The sequence below is a fragment of the Alligator mississippiensis genome, chromosome 13, assembly GCF_030867095.1.
Source record: "Alligator mississippiensis isolate rAllMis1 chromosome 13, rAllMis1, whole genome shotgun sequence".
NCBI lineage: Eukaryota > Metazoa > Chordata > Crocodylia > Alligatoridae > Alligator > Alligator mississippiensis.
In genome coordinates this window covers 53931674-53947142 of record NC_081836.1, presented here as the reverse complement: position 1 = coordinate 53947142, position 15469 = coordinate 53931674, and the positions used below count along the sequence as shown (strand labels likewise).

General features: G+C 55.4%; 1 protein-coding gene across 1 annotated transcript in view; it reads left to right on the top strand.

Moving 5' to 3' along the window:
- The first annotated feature begins 6508 nt into the window (after nt 1-6508).
- MAP2K3 (mitogen-activated protein kinase kinase 3) overlaps nt 6509-15469 on the top strand; it is a 45589-nt gene continuing 36628 nt past the window's right edge. Inside the window, exon 1 of the mRNA XM_014604330.3 lies at nt 6509-6626. Within this exon, the coding sequence (XP_014459816.1) occupies nt 6611-6626 (16 nt within the window). The 5' untranslated portion in view covers nt 6509-6610. The remainder of the gene's footprint in view (nt 6627-15469) is intronic.

Sequence of the window (15469 nt, the reverse complement as noted above, 5' to 3'; positions counted from 1 at the left end):
TGCTCAGTCCAGTGCTTTTCAACATCCTTAAGAGCGATTTGGATGTGGGGGTGAAGAGCTCACTCGCCGTGTTTGCGGACGACACCAAGTTATGGGGGAGCGTGGTCACGCTTGAAGACAGGCTACAGATGCAGGGGGACCTGGACAGGCTGGCAAATTGGGCGGGTGGGAACCTGATGAAGTTCAACGTCCGGAAATGTAAAGCGCTGCATCTCAGGACGAGCAACCCCCAACACGCCTACAGGCTTGGCCACACCAAACTGGCTAGCACCACGCATGAAAAGGACCCGGGGGTAATAATAGACCACGGTATGAATATGAGCCGGCATCGCGATGCTGTAGCCAGTAGGACAAACAATACTCTGGCGTGCATCAATCGATGCATCTCCAGCAAACCCAAGGAGGTGATTCTTCCGCTCTACTCGGCACCGGTGAGACCGCGGCTGGAGGACCGTGTCCAGTTCTGGGTGCCGCACTTTAGCGAGGATGAGGACAAGCTTGAGCGAGTCCAAAGAAGAGCTACTGTATGATCAGAGTCTTAAAAGGCAAGCCATATGAGGAAAGGCCGAGGGACCTGGGACTCTTCAGCCTGAAAAAAAAAGGCTGAGAGGGGACCTGGTAGCAGCTTGCCACGGCACTAGGGGGGACATGAAGGGCTCGGTGAGCAACTGTTCACCAGGGCACCCGAGGGGAAAACCAGGAGTAATGGCCACGAACTCCTGGCTCAACATTAGAAAAAACTTCTTGACGGTCAGGGTGTCCAGACTGTGGAATAAGCTCCCTCTGGAGACGGTGCAATCGCCTACCCTGGAAATCTTCAAGAGGAGACTAGACACTCACCTCGCTGGGGTCACCTGGCCCCCAGTTGTCTTTCCTGCCTGGTTCAGGGGGCTGGACCCGATGATCTTCCAAGGTCCCTTCCGGCCTTACAATCTATGGCTCTATGAAAGCCAAGTCCCACGGTACCACTGAGGGCGCAGATTCAGGCAAAGAAAACCCTGGGGCAGTCCTTTATTTGTAGGCTGGTGGCAAATAACGAGCTCTCCAAAAAGGCAGCGGGCAGTAGCCAATTCCACTCCTTGCACCCATGTGGCAGGTGTGTCACTTGAAAGGGGATTTTGCAGGTGTAGGGATGCCAGCCCCCCGTCAGCGTGCACACGTAAGCAGCCGTAGGGCTATTGCTCACAAGTAAGTAGGGTATACTGGGCGTGCAAGTGCCGGGCTCTGTCTGAGTGTACCCTGGGTGGGAGCCAGTCACTGTATTTAGCCAGGGATGATCCTGCCTTGAGCAGGGCCCTGGACTACGTGACCTCAACAGCTCACCTGTCCAGCCCCATTGTGATCCTCTCTGCCTGACGAAGGCCTATTACAAGTGGCTGTTAGACTCGGGAAGAGAAGGGGCCTTCCCCTTTTTAACCCCAACTGCTAAGTGGTCAAGGCAGTGGTTTTCAACCTTTTTTCATTTGCAGACCCATTTGGAGATTTCAAATGGAGGTGCAGACCCCTTTGACTTGTAAGTATGGGTAGTCACATACTTTCAATTGAACGTACTTTTGCTGTCCCCTTAGATGTAGTCTGCAGACCCTGAAGGGTCCACGAGCCACAGGTTGCAAACCAGTGGGTTGAGGCATATGCCCAAGAACTGGAGACTCAGGTTCTAGGCTCCAGGGTGCTTGAGCCTGATCCTCTCTGACTTCCCAGCACAGTGCTCTGACCCCCAGGTTACACTTGAGGCCACCTTGGAAAATGCCAGCTCTTTGTTTTCACTTTTTGCCTGCAGAAAAATAACAGAGAGGTTTTCCTGTTGGAAAGAGCTCAGAAAGACCACAGCTATGGATTCCTGTTTGAAATCTCTGGGTCTATCTTATGGATCAGGTTTGTCAGCCTAACGGGGTTAACACTGTGCAGCAGCCTGCGGCACCCTTGAAGGAGCCTCAAGGCATCCGAGGGTGCTGTGTCACCCTAGTTGATAGTGTATTGGGTTAGACATTTATTTGTCCCTTTTAAAGCCGATCCCTGCCCTCCCCAGGCAGCTTCAGGGGAGGAAACGAGGACTGGGAAGATGTATGGCCCTGTGATGGGGCTACTGGGTCCTAACCTGCACCCTTGCTCCCAGCGGGGCAGAAACCACTGCACTGCAAGCCCTCCAGGGCCTGTTAAATGAGAGGAGAGATGGTCCAATTAAGACCAACCATTTTGAAGGGCTACTAAGTAAGCGTCATGGTGCAGGGTTTCGGTCCGTCTCTCACAGTTAGAAAATGACTGTGGGGGAAGATTATCCCGGAAGCAGGACTGGGTGGATATGGCCGTGCGGCTCCTGGTTTGGCCCTGCAGAGCAGGGCAGCATGTTGGGTGCTGCTGCCATCCTGGTGTGTTTCCTGCGTAAGCACGGCCTTACTATGTACGAACCCCAACTTCCCACCCCATCAGAGCGCCGTGGGGTGTGCGCTGTAAACACCGAGTCCTTCAAAAGTGGCAGTCACACACACACATCTTGAACATGAGCCAAGGAGTGCCGATTTGCTGTGCACTACTGTTAACAGACAGCAGTGTTACCAAATGTAGATGGTCATTCAGTCATTTTACTGAAAGCTTCGTGCATGACCAGCAGGGAAAGGGAGACTTCGCTCAGAGTGGGGTGCCTCCACCGAGTCCCCCCAAAAATACATCATAGCGCGAGACATCACAGCTGCGGGCCCATGTCACTGGAGGATGATGCTCGTGTTTGGGTTTTGCAACAGGTATTAAAATGCTGAAGCGGCCCCTCCAGCGGTAAGACGAAGGAGACTTTCTGGCCCTGCCAGGAACAGCTGCCTCCAGAGCTTCCGTCAGGCTTCCAGCTGCAGCAAGCAAAACCACGTGCCCCCATGTTATATCACAGAGTGATTAGCTTCCTGGTGGATGATCCAGCTCCCGAGCACATGCTGATCTCCGCTGTCCAGAGCTGCCTGACTCTCACAGTCATAGCATTTGAGATATGTCTTGTGGTCTTTAAGGAATGATAAAAATCCACCGCCCTTATGGAAAACTATGAGCATGCTCATGCTCCATTGGGAGCTTTCGCTGTTCCTGCATCTGAGTTATATACCTGTGCCTCAGGCCAGCGATGACAGCCAGCTCTGATCTCAGACGCACTTCTGGAGCACGTCAGAAGGCAGGGCAGAGTTGCACCTTGTTTTCATAAGCAATACCTTTGTCAGATGCTTTGGGAGGCAGACAGGGGTTGTCACATGCAGAAGCAGCAACACCAGGAAAGGTGCTCCTCAGAGGCAGCGTTGCCTTGAACTTTAAATCAGAGCAGCGTCAAGCCCAGGACGCTGCCTGCCATTCTGTGCTGGGGCACGCTTGCTGGGCGTGTCTTTTTATTACGTCCAAGGTGTCTTGTAGGCACTCTTGCTTTACCTAGCTGTGACATCAAGTTACCATCTCGGATCTTGATGCTGATCCTATAAAAATCCCACTGCAGTGCCTTTCTCATCTGAAGGTCTCAAAGCATGTTACAAACACCAATTCACTAATTTACCCAGAAGTGCGGGACGTGTCAGTAAGATGAAGGGATTGCTTTGTTTCCCCCTTTATGATGAATATGGATATGAAAGAGCACCTCTCTTCGGAGAGGAAATGAGGAACAGCTTTCAATGTGAGTGGCTCAGAAAGGGCAGGACCCAGAGGCTGAACACAGGTGCTGGAACTAGAATTTACCCGGGACGTGAAGGCAACCGCAGCAGGACTGTAGAGAGCCCCTAGGCTCTTTGGGATTGCAAAGGGTCAAGCTCTCAAGGGTTTCCCCCTTCCAGCAGCACAGGCAGGGCATTGGCTCCCTCCTGACTCCGAGGATCTGGGGCTGTCTGGGAGTCACTCGCACCACTTCCTGCAGCACGTGGGAGGGCTGTCACCCAAACACCCACCCAGGCCCAGCTCATTCAGGCCTGCCTGTCTGGAGTTCAGCCTCCACCCCTGATTTTTCAGGCACCACAGATATATCGTGCCAAGCAGCGGTGTCCACAGATACGCCACGCTGTTACAGACTGGCTGCCTCCTGGAAGCAGTGTAGCTGTGTTTGTGGGCCATTGTGGGCTGGCTAATTGCAGATGGGAGGATTACGATCACTTCTTTTGATTTCCAGTACATGCAGGCCCCATCATTCTGGCATCGAGTCCTGTAGCTGGTCACTCTAGAGCAGTAGTTTTCAACCTTTTTTCATTTGCAGTCCCCTTTGGAAATTTTGATTGGAGGTGCGGGCCCCTTTGGATTGTAAGTGTAGGTATTCACATATTTTTGCCTGATCATAGTCATCTTTCATGGACTCCTTAGGCATAGTCTGCAGAGTATGACCCACCGCCCACGGATTGAAAACCACTGGTCTAGAAGAACATTTCAGAAAGATGTCCAGTCCTAGAAGAGTAACCAAATGAGTCTGATCCTCCTGCCTTGGAGGATCGAGTCCTGCCACCACTAAGCATTACGGGAATGAGCAGAAGGCTCTTTTCACGGGCTTGGTCATGGAGGACAGCTGGGCATGTGGCTGCTGTCTTCAGTGAGGACGCACAAGTCTTCTCCCCTCACCAGGTTCAGCAAAGCCTTTGTGACATCTTGGACCCTTCTCTTGTGTTTTCCCTTCCCAGGGACACACTTGTCAGGACCCCAACACTGGTGACACAGAGTCCAGGCTGGCAAGGAACTCGGGGAATGGATGTGAGGGGAGAACAAGAAAACCCCTCTGTTTCTAAGGGATTTGCCTGTGTGTGTCACTCCACCACTCCTTCCATCCCAACTCTTCTGGCCTGCCCTTTGCTGGGATTACAGCGGGCGGGAGGCAGGTGACTGCTCAGAGCACAGGACCCGGCCGAGGGCCATGGTTGGCAGAAGCACTGAATTGTTTCAATAAGAAGCCTGAGGAACTTGAATCCTATTTGGGCCCCAGGAAACGCGTTTGCTGGCTGGAGCCCACAGACACGTCTTCTGCACATGGGTGCAGGGCACCCTACTGCAGCAGCTGGGGTGTGGTTTAGAGAGGGGCTGGGTGCCTGAAGCTCCCACTGTTATCCTCTGGAGCAGGGGGGGCACGGCAGCTCTCAGCCTCAGCTGGGACGTGCCTAGGGCTGGGCTCTCTCCAAATTCTGGCTCTTGTGCCTGCTTGAGACTTGCCCATGGCAAAATCCACCTCCTCCTCCCCCAAGGCCAAACCAGGGAGGAAAGCACCAGGGAGCTGGAAAAGCAGGGGAGAAACTGCCCCATGGCTGAGCCAGGAGGCAGCAGCATGTTGGGGTACAGGGCTGGTTCTCAGGGAGTGGTGGGGAGACAGGACAACCAGGCTGGGAGCTGTTGGAAAGGGCTGATTTCTGGCCATTAAGGTACAAAGTCTGCCCTTTTACCCATGCAGCTTGGAAGGGCGGAGGGAGACACGCTCCAGAGCTCGGTCTCAGTCCCTTTCAGGCCAGATCTGCCCGAGAAAAGGCCAGGAGCCAGGCCGAGTCTGCGTCAGACAAGGCTTAGTTACTCCCACCGTGGATCTGAACCAGTGGGACAGCCCAGTACTTTGTTCTCAGCCTCTGAGCCATCCAGCACCCCTACGAGATGTCACTTAGCCTGGGACCCTGCCTGGGGAGATCCAGGTCTAGGTCTAACCAGTGGGACAACCTCATCCTTTTCATTTTCCTATGTCACTAGGTGGCAGAAGCAGCACGACTGAAAGGCAGGTGTTCTCGGAAACACCCAGCAGATGGTCCAGGAGCCCCAGGGCACAGCTGGGGAGGGGGGGAGAAGTCTTCCTCTCCTCTGGGCGAGGGTGTCCTGAGGTGGCGGTGGGGGTCCTGGACACACACGTGTGCATGTTAAAACTGGGACTCTCCCCACCCAGCTGTACCTGGGAGATGCAAACGGAAACCTTGGGGGATCCAGGAAGGAGATGGTGGGATCAGGAGAGAGCCAGAGGGTGCGGAGGGCCGAGAAGCCTGTGCTGAGCGTGCATTGGAAGGTGGGGGGGAGCAAGCAGCAGGCCCAGGGGGGACCGGGAGTTCCCAGGCTGGGGGCAGGCCGGGAAAGGAAGGAGCCTAGGGAGGACTGGAGCTGTGGGGCGAGGAGGAGGTTGCTGGACTAGGCATGAAGGCGGGCAGTGTCAGGGCTGCCCCCATGCCCCACACTTGTCCCCTCCCAGCCAGGCAGGAGTGTGGCCCGCTGGATCCCACTGCTGCCCCTGACTCTGGCTCTTCGCGGCAGCACTTGGGCCACGTGCGGAGGCTGCCAGGCACAAGGGCGCATCCCTGGTGTAGTGGCACGTGCCAGGTGTGGGACGGGGGCGGGTGGACCCCCCCTCTTGGCCCCATCCCCAGGCCGGGCAGGGGCAGGAGCCACCCCTGCCTCGCACCCCGCAGCCTGCACTACCCCGGCCGGCCAGCAGGGGGCTGCCGCGCGACGCCACGCCCCCTCCCTGGGGCTAGCCAATGGGGAGGCAGTTCCGGCGGGGGGCGAGGCTATGTTAATCTGGCCCCGCCCCCGCACAGCTGCTTCCAGCTGTCCGCCGCGCGGCCGGACTCCGCTCCCGGGACATGTGCGCAGCCCGCGCCCGCCGCACCTAGGGCCGCTCCGCTCCGCTCCGCTCCGCTCCAGCATGTCCCTGCCCAGAGGTGGGTGAGCCGGGGCCGGGCCGGGTCGGGGCCGGGGGAGGGAGTCGCCCCTGGGCCGCGCTGCACCCTCTGCTCCGGGTCGGGGACGTGTGTTGGAGGAGCTGGGCTGCACGGAGTCATTAAGTCTTATGTAAAGTGGGAAGAGCAGAGGCCAGCTGTTGTTGCCCAATCCTCCCTGCACAAGTGTCCTGCTGTCTGCCAGAAAGCGCCGGCAGGTAGCTCCCTCGGCCAGCCGTCGTTTGCGCGGAGCCAAGAGCACGGCGGGCGCTTTCCGAGCAGCGAGGTGAACTGGAGCCCCGTCCCAGAGACCTGAGCATCCACAATCCCGTGCCATCACTTGCACCTCCCTAGTTTGGGAGGTATGGCCGAGGGCAAGCCGTAACCTGGCAGGGGAAATACCACGCATCCGTGTCCAAGAAAGCAGTTTTCCTCAACCGCTTTGCAGGAGAACTGCTTTTCTGGCGTGGTTCAGCACCCACCGAGGTGCAGCAGCTTTAAGCCCAGTTTATGGAAATGGGAGTCCCCTCCCTTGCTGGCTCCAAGGGCCTGATGGCTAAGGGCAAGCAAAACTCGGGGGCATCCGAACCCCGAGCCTCCAGGCTTGGACCTGCACGTAGGATGCCTGCCGAAGGTGGCATCTGAAGCCTCAGGTGGGGTGGAGGATGTTTGCCAGTAGCAGGGCCAGTCATGGCTCTGGACAGACTCACAGGTTTGGAATCGATTTGGCTGATTTGGATCGGGACATGAAAAATCCTCCTTTAAAAAAAAAAAAAAAATCACTTGCGCGCTTAGCTGCCATCACTTGCGTGCTTAATCTCTGACCGATCCTTCTGACCTGCGTGTGATGAATGTTTGCACCAAGTTGCCTGTCTTCACAGAGAGCATTGAACAGATTTTCAGGGTTTTGTGCTTTCGCGGACTGACCACAGTGATTTTTTTGGTCGAAGAGAGAAACTAGACATTTCAGCAGATGGGCTGCGTGCTTTTTCCGTCTGTGGCTGAGAGGCCGCGAATGTTAGAGGGTCTAGAACGAGGGAGGCTGACGCTGCAGATCTAGCTGGGAAAGTTTAGACAAAACTAAACCTGAGCTAGTAACAGCATGTGGAGCTCAGCCTGATCAGCTGCAAAAAGTTCTCCTCTCGGCAGTGGGAGAAATAAAAGTGCTGTAATACTCATTTTAAAGGCGACGTTGTGGCCTGTCAAGGTTCGAGTTCTTGTCAAGACCTGCTTAACGTGCCTCTTCAGGGGACCCGGGGCATCCGCCTCGTCCCTGCTGGCATCAGTCTGTAACCGGCATTTTCATAAATCCATTCCAGTGTCCTGTCCTGCATCGTTACAATGAGGCAAAATCCTTATTTTTGCGTGCTTTAAAAAGAAAATGGAGTGCTTTTAAAAGTGCTTTAAAAAGCGAATGGTCTCAAGTTGCAGCACAGGAGGTTCCAGTTGGATATTAGGAGGAACTTTCTGATGGGCAGGGTAGCGAAGCACTGCAACAGGTTACCCAGAGAGGTGGTGGAAGCTCCATCCTTGGAGGTTTTTAAGGCCCAGCTTGGCAAATCCTGGCAGGGATGATATAATTAGAGCTGGTCCTGCTGTGAGCAGGGGGTTGGACTAGATGTGACCTCCTGAGGTCCCTTCCAACCTGAATGTCTATGCTTCTATGAATTTGAGCCAAATCAGGGGCCAGCTGGGATGGTTTGCCTTTCAACCCTAAAGATTTGTTTGCCTGTCCTAATTGAAGTGTCAGCTCAAAAACATGATGATGATCAGAAATGCAATGAAAAGGGGCTCAGGCTCTTCACAGTTGCCTTGCATGAATAGGTCAGTGGGGGAAATGACAGCAAACTTCTGTCTCCGGGGGGGCAAATCATGCTTGCAGCTTCGTAAACTTTGGGGCTAACTTTGTACGTTGTTTTGGTGGCAGGCTGGGCGCCGCGTGATGTAGCTTCAGGGGGTGCGATTGCATGGGCCGAGGAGGAAATGCAGGGGCAGAGCTGGCCCTCCCGAGCTCTCGTGTATGTTTTGGATGGAGCGGCGCTCAGTCCGCGAGCTCTGGTGCACGTTGACCGAAGTGTGTCTGTCAGGCCTTACCTGCACTTCCTTTAGCGCCCGCATTGCATCGGGCTGACTGTGTGTAATGGCTGGTATTATTTATATGGCGTCAGCGTGTCCTTCGTGCTTTGCCTCTGAGTAAGAAGACAAGGTCCCTGGCCTGAGGGGATTGCATTCTGGTGAGGCAGCTGACATAATGGGAGGTTACAAGATCATTGCGGAGGAAAAGAAAGGGAGCGGGGCATGTCGGGAAGGAAAGCAGCATGTGGACGATGGTCCTGGGCATCCTCTTGTCTAATGAAATACAAGGGTGGGAGCAGGCAGATTGTTCCTGTCCTGTGATCAGTGCCGGATACTCCTGAGCTTCAGTGGCTGCTTCTTATGTCACGGGAATAAACTGGATTTAGGTTTTTGGGGGACTTTCCTTCGCCAGGGCTGATGCACAGGAAACTTGGAGTCAGGCCCCATGTGAGTGGGTGAACAACACACGCAGCGTGCCTTTGCTTTAAATGAGCTGCATCTTAAATGGAGGGAATGTGGACTTGTGTTTCCTGTTTGCTGTGTAACCATAGGATGAATCAGCAGCGACATAATGGTGCTGAATGGAGCTGCTGACTCATAAGCAAGAAGCGCAAGCTAGCCCTGGCTTCCTGGGTTAAAGGGGTTCAGCCGTGCTGCTGAAAGGGGCAATAGTGCCTGGGCCTAGGGCAGGCTGCTTTGCTCGAGTTGCAGGTGGAAGGACGGTAGGCACAGGGACGTGGGGGCTTTTGCTCTGCTTTAAATACCAGCATCTGCCCTTTGGGGTACGAGCTGAAGACGGGAGCAGGATTCCCGAGGGTCGTCCCCTTGGCAGCGAGGTTTGCTGCCCCTGGAAGGATGCCGAGTGGAGGGGGGCGCGTTGCCTGCAGAACGTGCTCTGTGCTGCTGGCAGGGAGGAGGAGGTTTTGAAACCATCTGGTTTCCAGGCTGCTGGCTGCACACACTGGCTTTGGAGAAGAGCCAGCACCTGCCCTGAACGATTGTGCTGCTAATGTCCTCCCTCTGTGCTGAGCACACGCGTGCAGCCCATTCCTCCTCATCACGCTGAAAGCCTCCAAGCCTTTTCAGATGCTGCAAGCATCTGCTTCTCTTGCCGAGCTGCGATGGACGGCTCCATCTCTGTTCAGATCTTCTTCAAGCCTGCGTCTGGCCCGAGCATTTTTCCCCTCTCCTGCTTCCTTTGTTTCCCACTGTGCTGCCCCCAGCTAATGGCCAAAGCATCTGTCTGCTCTGAACACCTCCGCTCCCGTGTGCTGTGCACTCCTCCGTGTGCCATCTTCAGCCCTACTTGCTCATGCATGCTTTCCATGTAAAGGCCTGCTGGTTGGGGAGCACAGCTCCGCAGCCGTGTGCTGCCCTGTTTGTCTGGTACCGATGGCCCCTGGTTTGGGACAGCCGCTTTCACCTGGGGAGATTGCACCGGCTGTATGTGCTTCGGTGACAGCCATGGCAGGAGGTGTCCCAAGCTGCCCTCCTGGATGGGCTGAAGCTTCCTCCTGTGCCTCCGGGGAAACTTGCCAAGTGGTGTCTGGCAGAACCAGCTTCCTCTCTGCTTCCCTTTTATGTCACGGCCTGATTAAAACCAAGAGGCAGGCACAGCATCTTTAGCTCCCCGTGGGGATATTTACAGGCACCCCGTCCATCTTTGCAATGAGGCGGCTGTGGTTATTCCTGTTCCATCGCAGGATAGTCTTGTACCTCCTGGAGTTTCCTAAGATGTCACGTAACTTTATATGGCTGCGTGACGCTTGCAAATGGAATGATGTTGGGCGAGAGAGCTCTTCCTCCAGCGTGAACCGATCTGCCCAAACCTCTCTGGAGGGAAGCACCTCAGCTCGGTGTGACACCTAATGCTGAGTTCAGCTATCTTTTATTTTTCTTCCCCTCCCTGCCTCCCCTGCAGTGCTGGGGAGCATTTTGGCTTCACCTGGAAAATCACCAGTGATGATCAGATTGACTCGCCAGGTAGAAGTGAGCTGAGAGTGTGTCCGGCTGGGGTGATAAACTTGCCACCTACTATTTCCAGCTGATCTTGCACGGAAGAGTCTGGCCGTACCAAGATGCGCAAAAGCTTTCTGTACCCTGAGGTCAGCCTTGGTCTGCTGGGCTGCAGTGATCTGAGGGTGATGGTGAAGTGGACTCTCTCCATCCTGATGTCCTAAGGTGCTGCCACAGCAGGGGGGCACTTTCCAACCTTGCTTTTCAGTGCACCTGCTGAGCTACGTCCGGCTGCAGACTGAAAGCTTTAAAAGAACAAGCCTAATGTTTTGCTTTAACATTTAACGTTTTGCTTTAAAAGGATGGGCAATAAGGTCAGGAAGGAGGGCTGGAGGCTTTGTTTGAGCGCTAGATTTACTGTCCTGAGTAATGGCATCCTCAAACTCACATCGGGGAGGCTGCTCCAAAACCAGGCTTGGTCTAGCTCAGGGGTGGGCAATTATTTTGGGCAGAGGGCTGCTTACTGGGTTATGGCAAGCCATTGAGGGCCACATGACAGGCAGCCAGGGGCAGATGTATATTAATTTTCTAAATTTTTTAGGGACCCGCTGGCTGGATAGAATGGCCTGGCAGGCCGCATCTGGCCTGAGGGCCACATTTTGCCCACCCCTGGTCTAGCTGCTTCCATGCAGTGTCCCTGCTTAGCTGGAGGGAGCTGCCTAACTATTGGCGTGGTTGCTCAACACTGCTAATTGGCCAGCCTGATGATGAACCTTGCAGATGTGGCCAGGTAGCTTCTGATTTAGGAGGCCACCAGCCTGCAGCAGTAGGCCTGAGAGCTGCTGGGCATGGTAAGCAAACTGCGTAGACATGGCCACGTTGCAGCTGGGAGCAGTCCGGCAGTCGGGAAGTCGTGCAGTGAAAACCCCTGTGCTGAGGCAGGATCGCGCCCATCGCAAAGGAGGCAAATGGCACGTGCTCAGGTCCCCCGGAAGCAGATCTTGGCTCCTCTAAAGGCAAGGTTGAAAGCTCCAGCATTGCACTGAGGGGCGGATGCAGCCCTGAGACCCAGGGGGAGGGGGACACCTGCAGTGAGTTCCTGTAGCCCCAGCCACAAGGTAGCAAAAGCCCATTGCTCCTCCTACGGTATGAAACCGTGCCCTGAGCCCGGAAGGAGTGAGTGGTGCCTGCGAGCCTCTGCTCTGCCAGCCCACGCGTTCTGACTTCCCTTTTTGCGGCTCAGCTCTGAGCACCGGATCCAGCCTTCCTGCTGCCGGGGGCCTCTGCCGGGAGGGAGCGTGGTTCTCGCGGTCTGCAAATGACACTAGAGCGGAAAGCTGGAAAAATGTGCAAAGCTATTTTGGGGGGGTGTGCTTGGCTGGGACTCGGCTTATGGAAATACAGCTGCATGAAGACCTGTAACAGGGGAGGGTCTTTGAATGAGCTGCTGCTTCTCTGGTGCCAGGCTCAGGTGCGGGGCTGGTCGGGAGATAGTGTCAATGCTCGTTGCCTGGTCCAGCCTGCGCTCCTGTGCCCTGCACCCTGGGGTGTGGTAAGACTCTGGTCTCCACGTGGATGCAGCTACTGATGCCTGATCCCACACTGCTTTTCCTTGCCACTGATACCACCCTGCGGTGCTGCAGGGAAGATCAGGCCAGGGTCTGCAATAGCCAGTGGGGTGGATCCTGAGGCCTTCTTGGTGCCCAGGGCAGGACCTTGCAGATGGCAAATGTACCTGGAGGCCCCGTGCACCCCCCAGAACCAGGCGCATCCCTGTTTTTCAGCTTGACCATAATGCATTGTGGACTTCGGCCCATTCTGGGACCAGCAGCAGCTTCTCTTGCACTTTTCTGCTGCCGTCTCACAGTCAACGGCTTGGGAGCCAGTTGCCTGCTTCGTTTTGGTGTGGCGACCTTTGCATTGCGTGGCGATGCTGCATTTCGCTGCACGGTTTTTCGCGGTGGCCATGATGTCGCCCCCGTAGGCTCTGGAGATCGCAGCCCAGGCAGCAGCCCCCGGGGTAGTGAAGTTCCAGCTCTGTTTGATGCTGTGCTCAGTTGTTCACGGAAGTCGTGAGGCTGGAAGTCAGGCCTTTCCAAGGGACAGGGCTTGTGGTTGCTGCAGTGGCTGTGAAATAGTTGGCAATTATGATCAGAGCTGTCGCGTTGCAAGCCCGGGGGTTTGGTGGGGTTGTTGCCAGCGATCTGTTTTTGCTGCTATGGCTAATGCAGCAGCCTCTGAGGGGCTTTCCTGGGGGAGCGATGCTGGGTGTGCTAGTCCAGGAGGGGATTTTACTTTACTAACCAAGAGATCCTGGGGATTTATGAGACTGGAAGTTGGGCATGGATGCGTGCTTGGCTCTGCTGACCAAAGGCAACCCCTAAGGCAAAGAACAGCAAGCCTTAGCCAGGGAGTTTGATGTGTGACATTATCTAACCCTCCTGTTCCCTTCCCACCCTGGCAAGGGAGAACCCGGCTACCCTGGTTTCTGGAGCGCACGAAGCACAAGGCAGCGAAACCTCTAGTCACGCAGCTTGTCAGTAGGCATCTCTCTGCAGCCCCGGGAAGGACAGGCTGGCAGTGCCCCGCTGCTGGCTTGCATGTCACTGGTGTGCTACCGCTCTGCATGGAAAACGGGGAAGCGTGGTTGATTTGTGTGCTGTCAGGCTCGAGGGGCTGTCGTGACCGCAGCGGGGCCTGAGCTCCGCGGGGGCTCCCCAGGCTCCAGCTGCGTGTCGTGCTGGAATTGGAGCATGTGATTTACAGAGGCGCGATTTCCAGGGCTGGCGTTTGAGCCCTTTGCTTCTCATCGTGGTCTGAGCATCTCCTCTCCAGTCTCGAGCCTGAAACAGTGGACTCCAGGCAGCGTCTGATTCATGCTGGGGTGTGAGAGCAGCAGGCTGGGAGAAAAGGTTTCTGCCCTTAATCTACCCTCTGCTTGTGGGGCTGTCACGCCGACTTTGCCATTCAGGAAGCAAGGAGAGGACAGTCCATCAGCGATGCCGGGCACAGAGGCGACAGCCCAGCGGGTGTCAGATCCGTTGGGAGCTCCCAGTGTTGATCAGAGAGAGAAGGGCTGGGCATGAGCACGGCTGCAGAAATACGTGAGCTGGTTCCACCCGCCACGGCCTCTGCAGGCTCGTGTGTGCCGGGTTAATGGAGCTGGCTAGGCGCCACCTCTCTCGAGGTAGCTGATGCTGGCTGCCGGGCCAGGGTGGACGGCTCTAGAAGTTCGCTCCAGTTAGGCGAGTTTGCTATCTCTGCCACTTGAGCCGACTCCAGATCATAGAGTCGGGTGTGCAGCAGCTGCAAGCAGAGGCAGGATGGGGAGGAGGCCAGGCTAAGCCAACAGTATTGTTCGTAGAGCACCCACCCTTCCTCCCTCCATCCCCTCCCTCAAAGAATCCTTATGCTGGAAAGGAAGAAACCTCCCGGGTGCATGGTGCAAGCATTTCCCATCAGAGGTTGCAAACCTCCTGCTGAGGCTTGGCATCAGCACCCGCCAGGCTGTCCAGCTGCTAGCACCAGATAACCTCGCCCGAGCGCGGCCGTGTAGCAGCTCCAGGCTGCCGTCTGCCTCAGCGTCCAAGGGCCTGTTCTCGCTTGCAGAGACTCCCTAGTCTTGGTGACATACGTCCTTTTTGTATGCCAGGCTCACAGGCCGCCACCCGTCCGGCTGCTTCTGAGGTTTCTGGCGATGTCTGGGGGTAGCCTTTGTTGTTGCCGGAAGTCTTTGGCATCCTTGTGCCAAGTACTTCAGCTTCAGGGCTTGGGGTCTGAGCAAAGCACTGGGCCTCCAGGCTGCTGCTTTTCACAGAGAGGCGGGTGCGAAGCAACTGGGTTGCTGGGGGAGAGTCAAGCAGGGGGTTAGACTAGATATGGTCTCCAGATGTCTCTTCCAGCCCAACTTTTCTATGATTGCATATGAGCGACATGGGGTAAAGATCCCCGGATGTTGGCAATTGACCTACAGTGATCCCTTCTACTCTGGCTTCCAGCACGGGACCCTCTTCCCTGCAGGAGGGAATTTGAAACATCTTGCCTATATCTTCTCAGACATGCTCAGATGTGAAAGGACGAGCTGCCTTGTACGGTTACACCAAGCCCTCGTCCACAGACAGTTCTTGTACTGATTCAAAGTCCTTTGGGGTTAGGGTGGAAATGTACAGTATTTTTAATAAGTGGCACAGCCCTTTCCTGGGGGATGTTTAAGGTTTAAAGGTGCCTGCATGAGAGCGCATTCGTGGAACTAAAGGGTGTTGATATCTGTCCAGAGGGACTTATAAAACCTTGTCTACACTTGGGATTGTAGTGCTTTACTCCATTTTGAAATTGGGCACGATGCACTGACTGCACAATAAATAGCTTGGTAAAAGTGAAGCAGTCCTTCTGCAGAGTAAATCTCAGATCCAGGGGAAAGTTCCCCCTTATTATCTGGGGAAATGAATACGTGGAACGTGTCCTGCATCTGCTCCCCTGCTCGGTTCAGTGCAAAGTGGATGGTTGCCAGCCGGACTCCCCTTACCATGGAGTACATTTACTATAGGGTAAAACATAGCAGCCACGTCTGCTTGCACATAAAGGGGTGCAAAAGCTGCATGGAGGAGAGTGCTGTGGCAGCACGTTTTGGGGCCTTTCTGATCCTGCCGGAGGTTTCAGAAGGCTTCTCGGAGGGTGGCCAAGGCCTTGTGCAAGCAGTAAATCCATCTCCGAGTGCCAGCGGAGCAATTCATGGTACAAACCAGAGACTGGGGGGGTGGGGAAGGGCTGGCAGGTGGCAGCAGCCCCGTGTCTGATGGCAGATAAACATGCTG